The sequence below is a fragment of the Ochotona princeps genome, chromosome 13, assembly GCF_030435755.1.
Source record: "Ochotona princeps isolate mOchPri1 chromosome 13, mOchPri1.hap1, whole genome shotgun sequence".
In the NCBI taxonomy this organism is placed as follows: Eukaryota; Metazoa; Chordata; class Mammalia; order Lagomorpha; family Ochotonidae; genus Ochotona; species Ochotona princeps.
The window spans coordinates 65,205,686-65,228,544 of NC_080844.1; the positions used below are offsets into that span (position 1 = coordinate 65,205,686).

Genomic DNA, 22,859 nt, shown 5'->3' on the forward strand with positions numbered 1-22,859 from the left:
ATATGGGACAGACTGGACTAGTCTGCTATACATACTGGCAAACCAGGGTAGGGGGTGGGCCTGGAGGGGGTTATTGTGGGTCGCTCTGACTAGGCTGCAGCTCCCACTGGTTTGTGTGAGGGCCGAGTATGTGCTGGGTGGGTCAAGGCTGGACTGCAACACCCATTGGTTCCAGTGGAAGTCGGGGCTGAAAACAGAACCAACCCAGCAATTGTAACCACCAGCTGATTGGGGCGATGTACTGTGCCAGGCCCTGTACTTGCTAGTACATACAGGAATCTGGTCTGGGAACACCTCAGACAGAGTTTCTTTGGGGATCTCCCCAATCGAAATGGCAGACTCAGAACCCTAGCCAAGAAAAGACAAAAGACAGAACAAGTCAATCAACCACCTCAGCTATATGTTGGCAGCAAAATACTGGGCAAATGGAGACTCTATGATGGACTGTGTCAATCAGTGGATTCTTCAACAACTTCATCGTGCTTGGAGTGGCGAGATTGGCAGTAACTCATAACTGGTGAACTATCAAACCACGTGAGCAAGAATCTCGGAGCATGCCCCACATCCGGGACCTGGGGTGGGTGGGAGACTGGGTGGGGCTTCTCCCTTAATATCCCCCTTTACCTCAGATACATGAAGGAAACAATATGGAAATAATAGTCTTACTTTCCTGTAGCCCTTGAACCTTTTTACCCTAATTAGCTATGTAAAGATTGTCAAAAATAAAATAAAAAATGGAAAAAGTTAAAAAAATTGTCACTTCTGTAAATACCTACTTCACACCAATTTATACTGAGATGTTCTCTTTTGAATAGCTATCTTTCCATCAAGCTTCCATATTTTTCCCCCATTTTATTTGAAAAAGTCGAAGGAGAGAGAGCCAGCAAGAGAGAAACCTTCCAACTACTTCTCCAATTTCTGCAACACCAGCGTTGGGCCCGGTTGGACCCCAAAGCCCTAAAGCCCTAAAGCCCTAAAGCCCAGAATCCAACGCAGGTCTCTCAAGCGGTGGGGGGCGGGGGGGGGGCGCAGCAAGAACACAAATGCTTGAGCCAAAATCTTCTTCCTTCTCAGAATGCACCTTGACAGGGAGCCGAATGGGGAGGGGGATCTGGGATTCACACAGGCATGCTGATATCTAAATGATCCAAACGGCATCTCAAGGGCCGGGCCACATGTTCTCTTCTGCCGAAGATGTTTGGAACAGCTCACCAACGCACTCACTGTCAAAGCTACACTTCCCTTGCTTTTATCGTCTTTACAGCACTTAGCGCTCTCTGAAATTTTCTCTTCTTTCTTTTGGTTGTTGATGTTGGAGAGATAGAGAGTTACAGGGCTGGCCACTAGAACCTGGCTCTTCGTGTAAGAGCTCAGTACGGATTGATTTAAAGAACAAGCACAGCGTGAACGTGTTACTCGACTGGTACTGTCTGATCTAGAAAACCTAAGAGCAACATGTGAGAGAGGACAAGGAACAGAGATTATTTTTCTCCAACCATCTGACACCCTCCGTGTATGCTGTGTAAACATTCAGTTTTCATTAATGAAACAAATGAGCTTTTTTTTTTTCCAAGAAGCCTAACTGAGGCGAGATGACACTCTAGGAAGACTAATACAGCAAGAATTAGCAAGGAGAGACAAGTGCAGATAAGGAGGCGAGACTGGCACAGCAACGGGGCTCCCAGGCGCCCAGGCCTGCCATTGTAGGAGGGACTGGGCTGGTCTCATGTTGTGGTCAGCCAGCATGCTGGGCAACAGAGGTGCAGGTGTTGGGGGGGTTGGGCTAAGAGGGTGGGTGGGGACAGAGAGCCCACCTGATGAGCTGTGCATTGTCGTGGGATTTGCGAGGTAACAGCTTCACCTTCCTCCAGTCCAGGAACTCGTGGAGGCTGGAGAACGGGTCCTGGCTGATGGAGCATTTGTCGATGTCGTTCCACACTTCCACACCCACCAGCACGATCCGGATGTTCAGCGGCCTGTAAAACTAAGAGAGAGAGGCACCTCGGGAATCCCATCCCATCTGTGAATTTCAGGTCTGATTTGTAACGTTTGCAGTTCACTGATGTGGGTGAAGAAGCCAATTCCGGGCTCCTTTGTCCCCATGGCATTTGGCTTTACAAAGCATGTGCAGGGCTTGATGCAAAGCGGTGGGCTAACTGGCTTCTCCAATGTTGACCCATTAGCAGCTGAGATTATGAGCCTCTTCATGGTCTGCCTGGATTTGCAAGCAGGCGCACGTCTCACATGATTCAGCAGTGATTTAACATGCGCATAGAGATGTCCATTATCGCTAAAGACCGCCAGCTAGCACCCACTGCAGGAGAAACAATGAGTGAATTAGGATCTTTGAAGACACTGCTGCCAAGGACAATAATTTGTTCATTTGAAGCAAAGTGCTCTGCCTTGGAGTTACTGAAAGTGAATCTGTATTAGTTTTTTTTTTTTTTCTAGCAAAGAGTCAGCCTTGGCTGACACTATGCAATTCTGTCGCCTCTAATCACCCTAGGAAGCTTTAATTAAATGAGCCAGTCAATATCTTTCAGAATAATAAAGGCGTGAAGAAAGCCTTCAGTAGCTGCAAGGATCACCTCCTCCACAGCCAGAAGGGCTGGGTTGGGGACAACTCCCCAGTGAAGCTGCTTGTGCATGGAGCTGTGACATGGAGCTGCAGGCAGACCCCTCATCCAGAAGAGTGAGTCAGTCCTTTCACTCCCCCCAAACCCTCCCTCATGTCTTCCTAGATCCAGCCTATAGCCCAGACTGGCCAGGGCATCACCCTGCAGTGGCTGCAGCATGGATGGTTCTGACTCCTGCGAGCTGGAGGACAGGAGGAGTGGTCTCTAACAGTCGGGAAGGTGACTGTGTGGTCACAGTGGAGGAGCCGAGGACCGGGGACACTGGTGGGTTGTAGGATGTTCTAATATCTGCAGTGTGCGAGGCATTATCTTCATCTTCTGGGACCCCAGTGGACCAAGAGAGCAGGACAGTCAGACAGCAGGAAGACCAAACTCCTCCAGATGTGAGCACATCTATGCTGGGCTGCTAGAAGCTTCTGGCCAAAGAATAACAAGAACTCTCAAAGCTCCACGGTTGAAAGTTAAGCACCATTCCAGTGAGGTAAGGAATGCCTGACCTAAGATGCTAACCTGCAGCGGCAGGCTCATCTCTTCCCTTGTGAGTCCCCGCAGTCAGATGGTGGATGCTGGGCTGGCAGAGGAGGTGATGACCACCAGCTACATTGTGCCATATTGGTTGACTGCAGCAGTCTGGCTTGCTTTCACATAGATCACATTTATGGTCATTATATGAATAAGTCACTGAAAAAATTCTAGGACCCCAACGCTGCTCCACAGTTTGTTTCACATCAAGAGTTGCTTGTCCTATGGTTTCAACTTGCAAGTTCCTGTCAGAATTAAGTCCCAGAGCTGTCCTGGGTCTCTGAGTGCCTGTTTGGCTATAGCAGAGAGGACAGGGCTGATGCTGACACCTGCTCAGAGTGGTCCTCAGGGTCCGGGCCCCTTTGTGGGATAGGGGCTTCCACTGTGAAGAAGACCCAAGCTTTGCCATATAGAAGCAAGGACCGAGAGGCCAGCTTGTGGTTTGCTAACCAAGCAGCCTTTTGCAATAATGAGGGGGTATGCATTTAGCAGCCTTCTCTGACCACAGCCTCAGAGCAATCTTCGTTCTTGGTAGACTGTAACATGCCACTCCACCTCTCCAAAGCAAGGGCAACTGACCACTGTCACATTCACTCAGCTTGTCTCAAGTCAGCACACACCTGCTTCCACTGCCTGCTCCAAAGGCTCTGGCCAGGCCATGTCCTGGGGTGGTGCTAGGGTGCTTTCCATGCAGTTGCTCCATCCTGCAAACAACTCTGGGGGCTAAAAACTGTAAGTGTTCCTGTTTGATAGTCAAGGGCGTTGAGGCTCAGACAGTCCAGTTACTTACTCCAGATGACGATTGCCTGGCTGTGTCTGTGTACAGGCAGGCCAACTCAGGAATGCTGGCACCCCTGGGCCATCACTGAGTCCCCTCCCCTGGGCACCAGCAGGCAAGTCAGAGATGGAGAGACCTCTGCCTGGCCCTGAGCTCACTGGGATGCTTCCCCCTTGTCCCCGTGAATTCCAACCCAGTGACCTGCCAAACAATGGCTCAAAGAGTCCAGGGGATGCTGGCCTGCGGGAATAAATTTAGGAAGACTTCGTGAAAGAGGCAGACCTGAAAAGAGCGGGTGAAACTGCCTGGGTTTTCAAGGAGGAGGGAGCTGCCTCCTTCAGGCAACGGGACAGCAGAGAAAGGAGACTGCTATGGGATGGACAAGCCCATGGAAATTAGTGCCTGAGAGACAGGCACTCTCAGAAGCAAGCACCCAGCCGGCTTGACTGGCATTGACCTCCTGCAGGACTGCTATAACACACTCGTGTGAGAGGCAGAGAATAGATGGAGGGACAGGAGAGGGAGCTCTCAGCGACCAGTTCACTCCCAAACGCCTGCACCAACCAGGGCTGGCCCCGGCTGCAGCCTGCAGCTGCACAGGCCCAGGGATGTGGATCAGCACTGCAGCCTTCCAGCACCAGCATCAGCATCAGCAGGGAGCTGAGGTTGGCAGCTGGGGTCAGGTCTCAAACCCAGGTACCCTACGGGGAAGGGGTGATCTTAACTGACAGGGCAAAGGCCCACCCCAGGGCTGGGCTTGTAACGAGCCAGGAGAATCCAGGGAGTGAAAGCTGGAGGAGTCAGAGTTCCCACCGTCACCACATTTACAGGCACACACTCGGCTGCTCCGCGAGGAATTGAACCAGGGACGTGCTCTGGGTCTGACCAAGAGCACCAGAGCTTTTAGGTGAGGCAGGGGTCTTCCCCTTTGCCACCATCACTTCTCTGTCTTCCAGGCTGGGTCTTCCTCTGGGAAGCAGCAGAGCCAAGCACCATGTCAGCCAACGAGGGTGTGGCCACCAGGACAGCCTTGGCTTTCTGGCCACCGACTCGCCAACGTGTAGAGCTGCAAAACCACGACTTGGAATCCCAAGAAGAGCCAGTGGGCACCAGTCATTAGGTGTGGCTGCCCATGAGGACTTTTGGGGTCTGCTGGAGGTGGCAGGGCTGTTTGGGCTGGACACACCCGAAACTTAAGTCCACCATCAGGACTTCTCCACTACCTCTCATTCTCCAAGCTACAGTGCGAGTGATTTACAAGCCCCCAACTTCCCATTTCTGGTTTTGCCACCTGAAGAGAGAGCTGACCTGGACTAACACGTGATGAAACAATCGCCAACGGCCTTTCAGCAACTTCTGGTAGGGGTTCCCTTTGCTCATTGCTCCCTTCCCTTCCAGGGCCTGAGAAGGATGTCCCCTCTCTCCTGTGCAATCTGAGGACAGGCAGGAACCTGCCACCTGGCCACAGTGGGGACACCCAGTGCTATAGCATCCAACTCCCCGGATGGAGCTTCAGCTCCTGGCTTTGGCCTTGACCTGTTCCATTTGAGGAGTGAACCCAGGACTGAAGGAGCCTTTTATGCCTTCATATACATACATACAGTTATATTTATAAATAAAGGGCTGAGACTTGGAAATCAGCCTTTTAAAAACCATTATATAAACCAGGGGTTGGAAACATTTAGATATTTATAACATCATTTTGGGGGCTGTACAACTTTATCAAAGATAAGCCTACTGTAGATTTATTGAATTTCAAGTCCCTCCTTGCTGGGCCACACCAAATGACTCTATGGGCCTTGCATAGCCTGTGGAGGGTGGGACACTCCCCCTCCTGATTTAAACAGAGACCCCAGACCGACGCCTGCACTGAGAGCCACCTCTCACTCCCACCTCCTGAGTCACCGGCCGTCTTTTCGAAGGCTTCTGCCCATTGCCAGCATTGTTCTGTATCCACTTGACTTTGGGAGATGTTTGCTCTGCTGAAAAGGCCTCAGCAAGCCTGGCAGGGTATCAAGGACCACCTGTGCTCTTCCAGCCAGCTAGAAGCACTTCCGAAGTGCCAACCCTCCAAAGCCCTGGCTGACCAGAGTGCCCAACAAAGCTGTGCTTCCTACCTTGCTTCTGTTGGGGTAGGAGGCAGCGTCTCCCAGCCACTCCACTGCAGGAAACTCAGGGTCACTTGGGCCATTACTGCCTCTCATCCTGAGTCAGCCTGGACTCAGAACGTGGGCCGAGTCCAGACCAAGAGCCCCATGGTAGGCCAAAAGATTCATTTCTGGTTCTGCAAGTTGCTGAGCTCTGTAGACCTCAGCTCCTTCAGCTCCATGCAGGACAAGCCCCACCTCCTGAGAGCATGCGCAGTGCTTAGAGCCTGGCTCCCAGTGACCACTAACACACCTACAGCGGCCACTCCCCTTTAAAGTTCTCTGAATCCTCACCTGTCCCACAGCCTCACGTCCCCTGTCCCAGGACAGGCTTCCTCATTGTGCAGCAGGCTCCTTCCAGCCCCACTTGGCTTTGGCGACTCCACCTTAAACACACACTGCAGGGATTTCTCTGACTGCCCGAGTGGGCCTCCCCACTGCTTAAGAAGGCTCAGCTGCCTCTTCCCTGAGCGCTAAGTGCAGTCAAAACACCTTGGGCCACACGGGGGCCTGGGTCAGTCTGAAACATCTGCAGTCCCTTCTCCTCCTGCTCACGCTGCATTTACACACTCACCCAAGCACAAGAGCATGTATGCACAAATGCACATCAGTGCACACTTGCTGCACAACACAGCACACACATGTTCATTTGCACATACATGTGAGCAGGCACACACACACGCATCCTCCCTTCAGCCATCAGGAACTCCTGGCCACTTCGGGGCTGGCGGGGAGCAAACCGAGTCCACCCTGCTCCACTGCAGGTGAATCGCACTCACCTCCCTGCAGTCGCTCCCTGCCAAGACCCCTTGACCCAGCGAGAAGTGAGATGTACTCCTCTGCATCCCCTCCATTCCCAGCACGGAGCTAGGGCCCATCCCCTTGGACGCTGCTGAGTGGTTTGTCCGCCTGTTTCTTTAGGAAGTCATGACCTGTGTGTGGAGGGACCGTTGTGTGCCTGAATTCTGGAGGCACACTGCTGCGGGACAGCGCAGAAGGTCTTGTAGTGTGAGAGATGGGCCTGCCTTAGTTTTTCTGTAAATGTGAAAAACCGCAGTGGAATATACCAGGAGTGCCTGGAAACACAGTTAGAGTGGCCACAGGGCAGCACCCTCCTGGTCCATGCTGTGAGGCTCCTGCTAGTTCAGGTCAGCGACCATAGGTCCCTTAGCCTTCATGCACTGTCCCAGGCCGCCAGTCCTTCCCACAGGTGGGAGGCACAGCACTGCTGAGAAGCCTGGTGGCTTTGGGGACAGTGGTGGCCAGCCAGGTTGCACCCGAGAACCCCAGGGGAACTTCTGCAAAGGCTGATGTCCCGAGGCACACAGCCCCTCTCCACTCCCGCCCCGACCCGTGCAGCCCCACTGGGCTTCTCAGGATTTAACCAGGGAGTCCAAGATCCCTTCAGATTGCAAGGCTGATCAGACACAGCCTAGAACAAGCCATGTCCCCAAGGCCACCATGATGCAGAAGCCGCGGGGGACCTGGGGCTCACGTGCTCAGAGGACAGTCCTCTGGGAGCTTCAGTCCAGTGCTCAGAGGACAGTCCAGTGCTCAGAGGACAGTCCTCTGGGAGCTTCAGTCCAGTGCTCAGAGGACAGTCTAGTGCTCAGAGGACAGTCCAGTGCTCAGAGGACAGTCCTCTGGGAGCTTCAGTCCAGTGCTCAGAGGACAGTCCAGTGCTCAGAGGCCTCCGGCGCTTCCTCCCTCATTCCCAAACAGCCCAGTGACCTGAGTGCTTTAACTGCTTCAGAAAGAGCTTACCTTGTCCACGTGATTAGCAATCTCTATTAATCGCTGCTTCACTCTGTCCAGGTCCTTTCCTTGTCTCTGAAACTTAAGGACGTGAACTGTCAGCATTTATAATGGCAAGATTATCAATCAAGACTCTATACCGAGGTTCCTGGAAACATTCAGTCTGGGGCCCCTCCTGGACCCCCGGGGATTGCCGTGGATCCCCGTGGCTCCTTCCCCGTCTGGGGACTCCGCAATGCTCCTGGAAACTTGTTCCCGCCAAGGACTTCCAAGAGAGCAGCTTCTGCAGCTCTTCCAGCCTCACAGATGGCGGGGACAGTGACACCCTTGGGCGCAGAGAAGATGGACAAGGAGGAAACCCAAAGCCGTTTCTCCTACCAGCAGCTAGGGTTTCACTTTTGAGAAATTTTCTTTACACTTGTTTTTAAAAATCAAATTGCCTAAGGACTAGAAGCCCCAGGCAACACGTCCAAGGGCACAGAGGACATCATTGCCCAATGCGCCCATTGTCTCCTATGAGCTGAACACCCAGCCTGGGATCCATTCGTGGAGAAATGACCAAGCCGACTGTATTCACAGTGTGGAACAATCTCTAAGGAAATGTTAGTTAATTCATATTATGTCAGGGAGACATTGAATAAACACAGTGAAGATAACCTTCTCAAAATGAATTCAAAGTTAATTGAAAGGGGAAAACCCCTTATGTAATACCAGGCCACAGCAAAGAGGGAGGTTTTCCTTGTGGCTCTATAGATTCAATTCTCCCTCCATTTATTTCGCTTTAAGACAAAGTAAGCATTTTAAAAACCGAACTTGTCTGCAAAACATGTTGGAATTCTATCTAGAAGCACCCCCTGGCTGGCCCCAGGGAATCCTGGGTGGGGCGCAAAGCTCCAAAGCAATTCTGCCCCTTTTCTGCAGGGCGTGCTACCCTTTAATAGTAACAGATCCAACTCTGAGCACCTTATGTCTCAGAGAATCAGGAAGCCGCTCTCAGGGGGTCCTTTCGGGGCACCTAGAGCATGGTCCCTCAGTGCACACACTCACCTGCTACATAGTCCCTTTTTAAAAGCAACTCTCCCGAGGACTTTCCAGGAGCTCTTACCTCCCGGTTGTCGGCCACAATAACCAGCTCCACGTACTTGGTCGTCTTGAGGGTCTCTCTCTTACGCTGCCAAAAAGTAAAACATGAATTGAGTTTCCTTTGCCTCCTGCCCAGGGCTTCCAGGGCCCTGTCGTTGTTTGCTAACCCAGCTTGGAGGCTGCTGTGCCTTGCAGCAAGCCCACAGGCTGCTCCTGCTCCCCACCTCCTGGAAGTTGGCCTCCACTCCCCACCCCAAGCCCCCAGAATGCTTCAGTAAAACTCTCGCCGCACAAGCAAACTATTTTCATTTCTACCGGGGAAATCCCTGAAAAGGAGTTTAACCTTCCCACTGAATCAGCGCTTGTGGGATTAGAAAAAGTCAAGATCGTTATTAAACAGAACGAAGCCATAAACAAACAAGCCCAAGGCTCTCCCTGGAACCCAGCCAGCGACTATTCATCTCAGACCACATGCAACGCATCTGAGGGTCATTAAAGAATTTGGAACCTGGTGTGTCAGAGTTACCATGCTGCGCTGGCCCTCTTGGACCATGTTGTGACTTGTGACAAGCTGGGGAGGATGTACTGTGAGTGCCCACTTCATGGAGTGAAGCATTTAGGACAGAAGCCATGCAAGATGGGAGTAGGTGGGAGAAGCAGCAGCAGGTGGGCAGATGGGCCAGTGGCCAGGAAAAGGACAGAGAGGGCAAAGAGAATGAATGAGCAGGCCCAGACAGGGCTAAGCTGTCCCTGGAGCACAGCGGCTGGTGGGGAGGAGGACGGAAGCGGGGCTGCAGAAGGTTCCGGCGACGCAGGTGTGAACCCCTGCCAAAGCAGTGCCACCTCGGAGGCAGGTTCCATTTTCACCAAACTTCCTCACAAGGCACCCACCCTCTCCCATGAACTACTGGGAGGATGGCAAAGGCAGTTTTTCAGAGAACCCTAACAACTCACAGGGTGGTCTCCAAAGGCAACACGCATCTCCCGCTTCTGCAATAAAGAGCAGTGCAGGAAATGGGAGTGGGCTGGGGCTGGGACCCTGCTGTCAGAGCTCATGGCAAGCCTGCCTGGAGCTGCAAACTGGTGTGTTCTGGCTGTTCTGACAAGAGCCGAGAGGAGCGCCGCGCGCCTCGAATCGGCTTTCTAGTCACGTAATCCTGGGGGAAGCATCTTTAACAAGTGCACGCTGCTCCTTCCTGGATCCTCCAGATTTGTGAGAGAACAATGTCTGTGGCCGGCAGCCACTTGCCCACCTGTGCCGAACCAAGGCTTCAGGTGTCCCTGGCGAAATCCAGAACCCTTATGGAGGAAGGCAAAGAGGAGCATCCCGAAAGAGGTGAGGTCTACAGCGTTCCAATGAGAAAACGTCAAACTTCTCAGGGCTGTGCTGCAGGGGTGCTTAGCAGTCCTAATGATGGGTGGCTCACGTCCCCGCTGGTGCCAAGAGAATGAGATCTCACCCTTGCCCTTACCCAAGGGCAAAAGAAGTGGACAGCTTTCTCCGGTCCACAAATCCCTGATTCACCATGAACGAACTCAGCTAATTACACAGAGAAATCTATTGCTCTAGAAAATGGAGAAGTGCATTAATCCATCATCGAAAAGGCTCTGGCTGTTCAGATTGCAGAAAGCTGCAACAACAGCCCAGGGCTCCTTCCAACTGGCCTCGCCTGGTCATTTGGAAAACACACAACTCCAGATAATGAAAACAAACACATGAACACGATTTTCCTGTCTCTGCAGCTTTCAGAGAAGTCCACATTTTCTCATGAATTTGGAGAATTGCAAGCTGAGAGAGAAACTTAACCGTATCATAATAAAAAGCCACAGAGGCAGTGGTCAGCTCCAGGCCACAGCGTCTCGTCCCCATCAGTGGCACACACAGGAAGAGGCTTAAATGACCTTCACATGACTTCTACCGAGCTGGCTGTCCAGTTTTTTTTAAATGAATCATATTTAAATTTGTGATATGGAAACCAACATTTGAAACTGGCTGTTTGATTGGATTTTCATTCGGCAGGGTGGGGTGGGGGGTGGTGTTTGGAAATACAAGCCCTTTCCCAAGCAGGACCTGAAGCCAGGGAGAACAGCCCCACAGTCCTGTCTCCAAGGGAAACCAAGGTATCCTATCAGTGCCACCCGAGGGGAGGCCGCTTTTATGTGAACTTGGACAGGCCAGCCAAGGTCAGGGTCACAGCCAGTCCCTTCTTCACGTGAGCTAGGATGTTGACACTCATCTACTACAAGCACTCCACGTGGGACGCTGGGCACAGACCACAAACCACAAATCCAAGGTCACTGCGCTCACCAAGTCCACATTCTAGAGGGGTTCAGGAGGAGGGAGGCAGGGAGGCAGCAGCAGAAAGCAAGGCTTCTGTGAAATAGGATTCTGCAACAGACACGAGCAAGGGGCAGCGAAGGGCTGTGCTTGCTGCGGGAGGAGAAGCAGTAGGTGGATCACGCTTGGGCGCGTGAATGGAAGCCGCAGGAAGTCCTGGTGCTGAGGAGAGCTGGTGTGTTGCAGCAACATAGAGGGAAGGAGTGGAAGAGATGAGGCTGGACACGTGTCAGGGCCAGGGCCCGCCCCAGCAGGGAGGTGGAACAATCCTCTCGTCAGCTCTGAACAGCTGGAGTGCCCAACGGGGAGATTTCTAACCATCACTGCGGCTGCCAGGAGACCAGAAGACCAGGATGGTGATGAGGGTCCGGGAGAGCAGTGCCAGGGCTTTACCTGGGGAGGGCAGTAACAAGGGAGCCGGGCGAACACATCCAAGCCAGGCAGGGGAGGCAGAACCAGGCCATGACCAACAACCCTAACAATGGGCCCAGAGCCCCTGCTGCCCCAGCTGGCACGACCAGCAAAGAACGAGAAGCAGAAACCTGAGAGTGGCAGTCACCATCAGCTGCTGGCCTTGACTCTCATTGGTAAGCTGAGCCTTCAGGCTTGTTCCCTAGTCTGCCACTAACCAGTGACTTGTGTGGGGATGTGACACTGATCATACCCATGGGATATGACCCCTGACACCTGCCTAGCAGATACAAAGAGAACATGCTGGAAATTGGAGGCTGGGGCTCACGGGCCAGATGCTAATAGGGTCCCAGGGGGCAGTACTGAAACTGCACGCAAGAGCCAAGGACCTGAGTGAGAACCACTGGTTCTCCCAAAGGGCAAGGCTCAGGTCCTGGCCAGGGCCTGAGATTCAGTGGGTTCTAGATCCTACCCACAATGGATACTACTGTTACTGCTCATTTGAAGCTGGGGCTTCAAATGGCTTGTGGATAATGGAATTCAAAGGTAAGCTTGTTTTCCTGCCTGGGTTTGGAAAGGCATGCCAAGTTTTGGCCGCAATATTTGTTTCCCATGAACTTTCTGAAGACCCCCACACAATGGGCTGTTACTGCAACAGAACAGCATGCTGCACGAGAGAGCATGAGCTACCCTGACTCGGGACCTCCATCAGAACACTCCCCTTCCAGCAAAAGGCAGCGGCTTTCTTCCCCAGCCTTGTAATTGTCTGTACCAACAGAGGGAGCAATGGTGCCCCAACCCCTAAAGAAAGGGCAACGCCCAAGCTGTTTACATCTGTGTTTGGGATGTATTATGTGACCTTCCCAGTGGTGGTTCTGTGGGATCTGTGCTCGCAGCTCGCCTGCTGAGGCTAAAGTTAGTTTGGGCTCTGGAAGGCGCAGTTGACGGGCTGAGGGGAAGGCCTGGAGCCCAGGTGAGCCTGTGGGTGCAGGGCTCTGCGCCAGACTCCACACTCTGCAGTGGGGAGCAGACAAGCTCCTGGGCTGCATGCCCTTCCAGGAACTCCTTGGGCTTTCATGACAGCCTAAAGCAGAGTCTTGTAAAAATGACCAACAGCAGCTCTGGTCTGTATTAGAGCTGCTGTGTCCCCGGGGGACTATTCCTAACAGCAGCTCCGGTCTGTATTGGAGCTGCTGTGTCCCCGGGGGACTATTCCTAACAGTCTTGGGAGAAGAAAGCACAAACATCCGCAGAAAACACATCTCTGCATGAGTTAACACTTAGTGGGGGCAGAGAATAAAATGAGTGAACAAGATAGATTAACTATGGTGGCACTGATTGGGGGGCGTGCGTGGGGCACAGGCGTGCGGTCTCACTGGACCAGGGGTCTGTGATCTGCGTCATGAAGCCATCCAAAACAGTCTTCGGTGTCATTCCAGTTCCCGAAGTTCCCAGTGTTTTGAAAATCATGTTTGGTGCCATTTTCATTACAAACAGGCATTTTGAGTCAAGGACATTTTCTCTTCCATAAAACAGTCCCGGCTATTTCTAGACAGAGATGTAGAACCGAACTGAACGGCAGCCCGCGTTCCTTTTCAATTTAAAGGTTCATTTACACGTCAATACGCATTATTAACACAACAACATTGTTATTCAGGCTCTCTCCATTTCTCCACAAGTCAAAATGAGAGGAAATTACTGTGACAATCATAGTTCTAGAGAGCTATATGCTTAAAGAATTAAAATGTGGTTGGCAAGTACAGATCAAGTTCCTGCTTGCAAATGAGATGGGAAACAGGTTCGAGTATCATTTAAACCGTCAAGTTATAAATCTGAAAATGCAGACAGAGTGCGGCCGACAAGGGACTCAGGCACCTGGCAAGCCAAATGCAAATGTCCTGCTTGTTTACGACTGGGGAAGTTACAGCTTAATCACGTCTCCTCTCATCCGGGCTCTGGAACCCAGGGCAAAATCATCAGCAGGGCAGCACAGAGGCCCTGCAGCCTCTGCCACTCAGCTCTCCATTGTAGACAGTGGGCAGGAGCCCAGCAAGAAAACCCGCCTGAGCTGGAGGTGCTCAAGGACGCAGGTGTTTCTCTAGGTCTGTTTGCCCACCAACGGTCAAGGTCAAGGTCAGCCTCAATCCGATTCCCCACCTTTGATGGAACAGAAGCAGAAAAAAAGAGGTTCCAGGGTTTTTGCATTTACATCAGGAATGCTTGGGAATATAGGGGTCAACAGAGGACTTCCGGCCACACACACACACACACCGCTCCCACAGGTGAACTATAGCACAGCGCACTGTCACATGGAAAGCCCCCAACCTGTCCGTTAGGAGAAGTCTGGCAAGGCCCGTGTTGCGGTGTGCTGAGTTCAACATCCCTTAGGCATATGGATTTGGGTTGCAGTTGCTCCACGTCCCATCCAGCAACCTGCTAATGCATCTAGGAGAGCAGTGGGGGATGGCCCAAGTGCCTGGGTCCCTGCTACCCACATGGGAGAGTTGGATGTGGCTCCAAGCTCCTGGCTGTCCCTGGCGTTGCAGTCATTGGGGAGTGAACCAATGGAAGCAAGATCTGTGTCTACCTTTCTTTCTCTGTCTCTCTGTAACTCTGCCTTTCAAATAAATAAATAAAACTTTTTAAAAAGAGCTGTTTGGAGAGCCTGAGCAGCATTTTCAGAATGAGAACAGGGCTTGGTGCGGTAGCCTAGTGGCTAAAGTCCTTGGTTTGCACATCCCGGGCTCCCATATGGGCGTCTGTTCTAATCCTGGCGGCCCTGCTTCTCATCCAGCTCCCTGCTGTGGCCTGGGAAAGCAATTGAGCATGGCCCAAAGCTTTGGGACCCTGCACCTGCATGGGAGACCTGGGAGAAACACCAGGCTCCTGGCTTCAGATCGACGCAGTTCTGGCCGTTGTGGCCACTTGGGGAATGAATCATTGGATGGAAGATCTTCCTCTCTGTTTCTCCTCCTCTCTGTATACCTGACTTTGCAATAAAAATAAATAAATCTTAAAACACAGAAGAAGAACAAACCATTTAGGAAAACTTTTAGAAAAATGATATACTTATTTTCTTTTTCTTTTTTTTTTTAATATATGTTTTATTATATTATTTATGTATCTGAGGTGAAGGGGGATATTGAGGGAGAATCCCCACCCAGTCTCCCACCCGCCCAAGGTCCCAGATGTGGGGCATGCTGAGATATACTTATTTTCTAAAGATTTATTTTAGGTCCAAGCACAGTAGCCTAGTAGCAAAAGTCCTTGCCTTATATATGCACCGGGATCCCATATGGGCGCCAGTTGCTGTCCCAGCTACTCCGCTTCCCTTCCAGCGCCTGCTTGTGGCCTGGGAAGGTAATAAAGGATGGCCCAAAGCCTTGGGGCCACGCACCCACGTGGGAGACCCAGAAGAAGCTCCTGGCACCTGGCACCTGGCTTCAGATTGGCTTTGCTCCATCTATGTGACCATTTGGGGACTAAACAAGCAGATGGAAGATCTTTCTGTCTCTCCTCTCTGTGACTTTCCAATAAAAAATAAAAATAAGTCTTTTAAAAAAAGATTTATTCGTTATTTGAGAGGCATTTACAGTGAGAGAGAAAGGGAGAGACAGAGATCTTTTATCGCTGGTTCACTCCCCACATGGCCACGATGGCCAGGGATGGGTCAGACCTACGCCAGGATCCAGGAGCTTCACCTAGTTCTCCCATGTGGGTACAGGGGCCCAAACGCTTTCCCACTGATTTCCCAGGCACATTAGCAGGGAGCTGGACCAGAAGTAGGGCAGCTGGGACTTGAACCGGTGTCCATCTGAGATATCAGCGTCCCAGGTGGCTGCTTTACGGGATACGTTGCCATCTTAGCTCCTGGGAAATGATTTAAAATGAACCAAGAATAATATTTATGAGCTGTCGACAGTTAAGCAGTGGTCTACGAAAAAGCTGAGAGAGACAAACCGCGTCCAGTGGCACCTTGCTGAACGTGTCCTCAGACAGTCCCACAGAAACACGTGTGGTGGGATTTCTGCTTTGTTTAGGTTTTTTTTTTAAGTCAGTACAGGATTTGGAAATAAAGAAAACAAATCAGAAAACTTTCGATGTTGCCTATGTGGTTTCATTTTCATTTAAATTCAAGACTTCTGGCCAGGTTGGGGAAGGACCACAGTAGGTCCTCGCTCGGGATTCTCCACTGTTGGAGGTGGGGGCTTCCTGGTGCTGTAGGAGGGAAGTCCCTGTGCCGCCCAGGACCCCACAGACAATGCGCTCTGTCCAGCCGCCACAGGGACAGGAGGCTGGAAAAGACAGACTGTGTGGTCAACAAGGAGAGCCGGTGTGGTCAGCGTGGCTTGGGGTGAGCGGGGCTCCTTATGGCACCATGAGAACAGGTGGCAGAGACCGAGAATTTTCTGCATCTTACTCTGAGACCCTGCTGCCACACCAACTCGCTAGTGAGGAACCTTTGAAATGGGTTTTTTCCAGGAGAGCAGCCTGGGAGGGGCTCAGGGTCCATTTCATCTTCTTTGCATAATGGAGCCGAACCTCTGGTCTAGGCCCTGAGTGGGGGTTCGCTGAAGACAGCAGAGCTGATGTCAATGCCCTCTGGCCTGAGTGACCTGAGTGACCTGCTCCTCCAGGAGGCCGAGGCTGGCACTTGCAATGCAGCAGTGGGAATTCCAGCAAATGGTCTCTGGGGTCACCTCCTCCTGACCAATAGGGGTTGTAGTTACCCAGGCGGGCACAGGTGGCACAAGACCTCCAGCTATCTGGCATGGAGTGTCTACTTTTGGGCCCCCCCCCTCAGTTCCCCGAAGGACCAAGGAAGGCTTCTCTCATACCCTTCTTGGCGGCATCTGAGCGGGTGGTGGGAGCGTGTGACCGGCAGGGAGGCGTGACGAGTTCTGGTGCCATCCACACGTCGCCTGCGAGCTCCCGAGGCCCTGCGCTGCCGAGAGCTTGTAGCTGTGGGTTGTGTTCTTCACTGGCTCTAGGATGTAGGTTTTATTTTCAAACACTATAAGTCCCCTGTCGAAATGGAAGCAAAAAAGAATATATGCATTTTAAGAGCAGCTTCTGGTTTATGGCTGGCAGAGCGAACAGGAGGGGAGAGGCCAGCCCGTACCGTGTGATCTGCTTCCCGTCAGAAGGAACATACTGATTCAGTTTCTTAACATCTTTTGCAAAACAAGTCTGAGGATTTTTTTTTTTTTTTGGTTTGCAATATTTAATGTAAAGAATAGACTGTGTTGTGTCTTTATGCTAGTTTTCTTTTTCTTTTTGTGTCTCAAAGATGCACCGCCAGGAAGAACAAATGAGGATGTTTCATCTGCCAATCAGTCTCTCTGGATTAATTAGCAAAAGCAATTCAGAAGGGAAGTCTTTTTTGAAGAAATGTCTGCCTCTAAAGTGCGTGTCCTGATCAGTCATGTTTCTGACATAAGGATGAACACGAGGTGGCATCCTTTTGTATTCTGCTTATTTAATTTCATGGAGCTGTGCACAGGAGGGCGGAGGAACCAACGTGCTTGCCCAAAGCCTTGGAATTGCCTGCTGGAGGCTAAGTTCTCACCTCCAGCTCTGGTGGACACTCACAGCGCTGGGGCCAGCCAGCTTGAGGTGTGCCAGCCCCGAGGCCAAGTGCGCCCCTAAGAGGCAGGCAGCGTCAGCTTTGCTACGCGCTGGCCCTGTGGCCTTGACTATGCTGCCGAATCTGTTTGAGCCTTGGCCTCTCTACACGTGAAATGAGGCTAGGGCAGACCTCCCCAGTGGCTAAGACATCCATCAGAGCGTTAGCCCCAGGAGGCTGGAAGATATGTCTGAGAGTGGCAGCTGGCTTTCCTGCCAGCGGCATGTGTGGGAATCAGGCTCTGCTAGTGTGTTATTCCAAAGAGGAAAACCCTATGCTTTGTTAATGCACCTGGCCTAGAAAACACAGCACGCAGGGGACAAATGCACTTCTGGGAATGAAATAGTTAAGGACCCCTTGGGCCAACGGTCAGATTTGGGAGTAAAAGTATCAATCCTTTTAAACAGTGGACAGCCAATGTCACGTGGAAAGACAGAGGTGCCCATGACGCTGTGTGACTGTGGGGTTGCAGAGTGCGTCCTTGCTGCCTGGAGATGGACCACTCCAGTGATGAGAGTCCGCATCCTCCAAGTAACAGGGATCCTGACCTTCAGGGGTGTCTTATCACTTTCTCCCTGAGCGGTAACATCCTTCCCAGCAGGGTTTCCTGATACTCAAAGTCTCTGAGAGACAGGCACTCATTAATAGTGCATGATGACTGCCCCCCATCCCATGCCTCTGGTACCTTCCACGGTTCAGCCGGCTGGCCAGAATCTCTTCCCTATTGCCACATCATGGAACTTAGTAGGAGACATGCACCTCCTTAGGTTCTCTCTAGAACAATCCAGGCAATCACACACCTTCCAGATCACTGCAGCAGGTTCAGGACTGAGGACTGCAGGCTTAGAGCTCTGGTTCTGACAACTCTAGAGTACAGAGCAGTGGCCTGCAGGCCTGCAGGCCTGAACGCACTGTGTCCTGCACAAGTGGCTGATGAAATCACACTTGGAATTTGGAAGGTGCTCCTACGCCGTCTATTCTAGCTCAGCTGTTGGTTCCATTATTCGTTCAGCCCACACTGACTGATGGCCCGATGGTGTGTGACTGTGGAGTCATTTTTCAATCTTAATGGAATGATAGCGTTTCGAAGGCAGGGAAGGAAGAGGGCTGGGCTAGTCGCATGGCTCTCCTGAGCAGGACTCATCAGCTTGTTAGCACTCCAGGACTGATCCACCAATCCCATTTCCGGAGTTGTAACGGGCAGTGAGAGAGGCAGAAGGATCACTCCTGGAAGACTGGCACTGAAACACAGGGATGATTGGAAAACTCTGAGAACTCAGTTGTGCAACAGCGGGAGTTGTGAGGCCTGAGTGCAAGCAGAAGGCCCGAGTCCAACAGGGCTTGGAGCGACTTGCTTTGGCTCATGAGACTGCTTCAAACAGCTTGTGGGAAAATAGGATTAAAAATGGGTTTATTTTGGAGCCAACAAATTTTGAAATCCATACATCATTTTTTCCATACAGCTTCCATTGTGAAGATTCTTTGTACTTTTGGATCCCCAGACTGGTGACAACTCATTTCACAAAGCTGTTTTCCTGTCCCCCCAGTTAGTATCCGGAAACTCCTCTGAGCAGCTCATTCTACGGGACTTGGCTACAACGGACTCTTTCTTTGGCACATTCTTTATGCAATATAACTTAAATTTCTGGGTTTAGCATGAGTAGGGAGGACTTTTATTCACTCAAATAGATTTTTTAAATCCTAAATTCAGGGGCCAGTACTGCAGGTCAGCAAGTTAAGTTGATACCTGAGACACCAGCATCCCATATTGGAGGGCAGGTTGGGATCCCAGCTGCTTTGCCTCTACTCCGGTTAGGTACTAGTGTAGCAGGGAAGGGAGTGGAGGTGGTCCCAGGGCGTAGGCCCCTACCACCTATGGGAGACCAGGAGGGAGCTCCTGGCTCCTGACTTCAGCCTGGACCAGCTGGGAAGGGAGTGGAGGTGGTCCCAGTGCATAGGCCCCTACCACCCATGGGAGGCCAGGAGGGAGCTTCTGGCTCCTGGCTTCAGCCTGGACCAGCTGGGAAGGGAGTGGAGGTGGTCCCAGGGCGTAAGCCCCTGCCACCCATGGGAGGCCAGGAGGGAGCTTCTGGCTCCTGACTTCAGCCTGGACCAGCTGGGAAGGGAGTGGAGGTGGTCCCAGGGCATAGGCCCCTGCCACCCATGGGAGGCCAGGAGGGAGCTCCTGGCTCCTGACTTCAGCCTGAACCAGCTGGGAAGGGAGTGGAGGTGGTCCCAGGGCGTAGACCCCTACCACCTATGGGAGGCCAGGAGGGAGCTCCTGGCTCTTGGCTTCAGCCTGGACCAGCTGGGAAGGGAGTGGAGGTGGTCCCAGGGCGTAGGCCCCTGCCACCTATGGGAGGCCAGGAGGGAGCTCCTGGCTCCTGACTTCAGCCTGGACCAGCTGGGAAGGGAGTGGAGGTGGTCCCAGGGCGTAGGCCCCTGCCACCCATGGGAGGCCAGGAGGGAGCTCCTGGCTCCTGGCTTCAGCCTGGACCAGCTGGGAAGGGAGTGGAGGTGGTCCCAGGGCGTAGGCCCCTACCACCCATGGGAGACGAGGAGGGAGCTCCTGGCTCCTGGCTTCAGCCTGGCCCAGCTTTGGCTATTGCATCCATTTTGGTGATGGAAGATTCCTCTCTGTCTCTTTTCTCTCTGTTGCTGTGCTTTTCAAATTGATCAACCAACCAAAAATTTTTTAAAGCCTAAATTAAGACAGAAAGTTTAAAAAATATAGGCAAGGGGAAATAGTTGAATAGGGAATTACAGATTTGCTAGAAAACAGACTTTCCTAGAAGAGAAAAATGACACATTTTGTATTGCGATGCCGATTTAAATAAAGCCGAAGACTGAGAGTGAAGAATGTTACCACATTCTAATCACAAGAAGCACATCACTGAGAAAGTTTTTCTACTTAGTGGAAAATTTCTAAAAATTGTTACTTAAGCCATAAAAATGCTCTCCTATCTCCTTTTATCTCTTAAGTCATCCAAAGGCCAGATGTTGAGAAACTGGGGTGAAGGCCTTTTCTTTGCTCCAAACAGTTGGCAGCCTACAGGACAGCATAATTAAATAATTGCTTGGGACTGTCTTGGGTATAATTAATCATTTAGCTCTGAAGATTGCTGGAAATGACTGTGGATACACCACTCAAGCACTCAGGGTTTCTGAGACATAAAATTTTGATGTTCTCACAGCCCTGGCTGGCCCCCAGTTAGATAAGGAAATGCAATTTGTTTTAAGTTGCATGTCATAGATATTCAGCCATAAACTTGCAACTTGGAAGACTCTCAAAGCACGGACTGTAAAGCCAGCAGGCTTGTTTCCCTTTGTTGATTAGGGGAGAAAGGCAGCAGAGTCTACTGGGGCAGATCCCCGCAGGATCTCGGCTGAGGCTGAGTGCGTGAGGGCACCCCTTCCAGGGCCTTGCCAGGATCGAGGCTCTGGGCTTGCCCATAGGCTTATACTCTGCCACTGCAGCTGGAGCCAACACGAACACTCTGTCAGCAGTAGGTGGCTCCAGGTGGAGTCAGGAACCCAGTCTGTAGCTGTGTGCCCGCGGGATTCCCAAACCTCCTCTGGGCCTGTTTGGGGAGGAATGAGGGAGCCAGCGAAGGGGGGAACCAAGAGAGCCAGGGGCTGGAGAACCAGAACTGTTGCTTTGAAAATCCACAGACTCCCTGGCATTGCAGGGTTTTTTGATTTTCCTTTAAGGCAGCTTCAATGGCAGCTTGAAGTTGATTCTGTTGGCTCTTCATTGCTCAAGAGGAGCTGTTGCCATGCTGGACTCCGGGTCACTCCTACAGGAAGCGAGGCTACACTGGGCGAAACTCAGTGCTTTGGGTCTTCCGCTAATTTTCTTACTATGTCCAAGCAAACAGGGATTGGCAGATCAGGATTAGAAAACATCAATGATCCTGGCTGGCGTAGCTTTCAGCCGCTAGGTGCATTTCATGGGAAGAAATGATCTTGGTCTTAACACAATGCTGTCAGTCACGAGCGAGCCAGGCAGTGGCGTGGGATTCCCCTCCCTTGCTCTTCGGGAGAAACTTGGTGGCAGAAGTAAGTGCCTGTCACTAAGGATGGCAGCAAAATCAGTGACCACAGGAACACCATGTGTGGCAGTAAAATCAGTGACCACAGGAAAACCATGGGTGCATTCTCAGGAATGTTCACGTGAACCGCCCAGGAAATTAATTTTCCCTCTCTGACAGGCAAGGCTCTTCACTGGACACACGGGGATGCCTCGTCTGCTGCTCCTGCTTCAAGACAAATCCTGGCCCTGGGCATTGAGGGCATCTGGAGAGTGGGCCAGCAGATGGAAGATTTTCTCTCTCTGTGTGTTACTCTTTCAGACAAATAAGTGGGACAGGGAAGGTGATTACTGGAATCACAAAGGGAGAACGTAATCCGGGGTCCCGGGGTACTGAATGGAAGGTCAGGCCCTCATGGTGCCCCTCTCTGCTGCCACCTGCTCTGTGACCTCCTTGCTCACTCCCCCATAGACTGGCACCCTGCCTCTTACCCACAAACAGCCCAGTTGCCAGGACTCTGCTCTTGTCTAATCCAGGAGGTGCCATCAAGTCCTTGAATTGCATCTGTTGATGGTCACATCTCTGGCTGAGCTGAGTGCTTGAAAGAGACTAGTGTTTGGGGTGACTTTCCAATTCCAGGTCCCTGGCATTTAGGTTCTGGCCACCGAGTTTCGCCTGCAGTTTTGTACACAATAACGCCACAGCATTTACCACATGGGTTGGAAACAGCACCTGCCTGGTCAATAGGTGGCCACTGAGCGAGAAAGTGACACATACATATTTGCAGGAATGTTGCAGAGCAAGCACATGGGTGGGCGGGAGGCTTGGCATCAAGGCCTCAGAGAGCCATGGGGCTTCGGGGTGGTGGGGCAGGAGTCAAGATGCAATCTTGAATGTGCAAGAAGGCTGAGAAAGCAGGACTGGGGGCAGAAAGTACAGAGGGGGGCACTTCTAAAAACCTGAGTGAGACTGAACAAGGGTGGTGATGGGAGGGGAGGAGGGGTGGAAGCAGTGCCGTAAGGGGAGCACAGGGGGGCCCTGCGTGGGTGAGGGGGTCCCTGGCAGGTCCCCAGGAGTCAGGTTTAGTCACCTGGGACAGCATGGGCTCATTATGGAAGAGGTCAGGTGGGGAGGTCAGGTGGAGGCACCAGTCTAGGGACTTGGATTTCACTTGTTCAAGCTTTGAGAGTGAGGTCTTGGGACAGGTATGGGACGTGACCCTGGGCATCCTTTAGGGTGGAGATGGGGCTGCAAGGCTCCTAACCCAGCTGGACTCCGCTATACGTTTACCCAGGAGGAAGGGACTGGAAGTGGGGCAGTGGCACAGAGTGGCTCGCGGCATGGCCCAGAGGCCCAGAGGCTGAAGAGCTGGCCAGCAGAAGCCAAGGGGGCGACTGTTCCCAGGGAGCAGGTGGTGTATACCCTGCTTCTTCCTTCCTCCGTAGGAGAGGCTGCACTGTGACGAGTTTGTAAGACTCGGGACTGGCTGTGAGGCAGGTTTGCTGAGCACTGGCACGCAGCACCCATGGATT

The 22,859-nt window shown here is 52.0% G+C and overlaps 1 protein-coding gene across 1 annotated transcript in view; it reads right to left on the minus strand.

The window, feature by feature from the left end:
• Nucleotides 1–22,859, minus strand: part of ADAM12 (ADAM metallopeptidase domain 12) — a 281,918-nt gene that overhangs the window by 74,542 nt on the left and 184,517 nt on the right. The window contains exons 6-9 of the mRNA XM_058671586.1: nucleotides 16,509–16,695; nucleotides 8,944–9,009; nucleotides 7,848–7,919; nucleotides 1,815–1,984 (exon numbers count right to left, since the gene is read on the minus strand). Coding sequence (XP_058527569.1) covers nucleotides 1,815–1,984; nucleotides 7,848–7,919; nucleotides 8,944–9,009; nucleotides 16,509–16,695 — 495 coding nt within the window. The remainder of the gene's footprint in view (nucleotides 1–1,814; nucleotides 1,985–7,847; nucleotides 7,920–8,943; nucleotides 9,010–16,508; nucleotides 16,696–22,859) is intronic.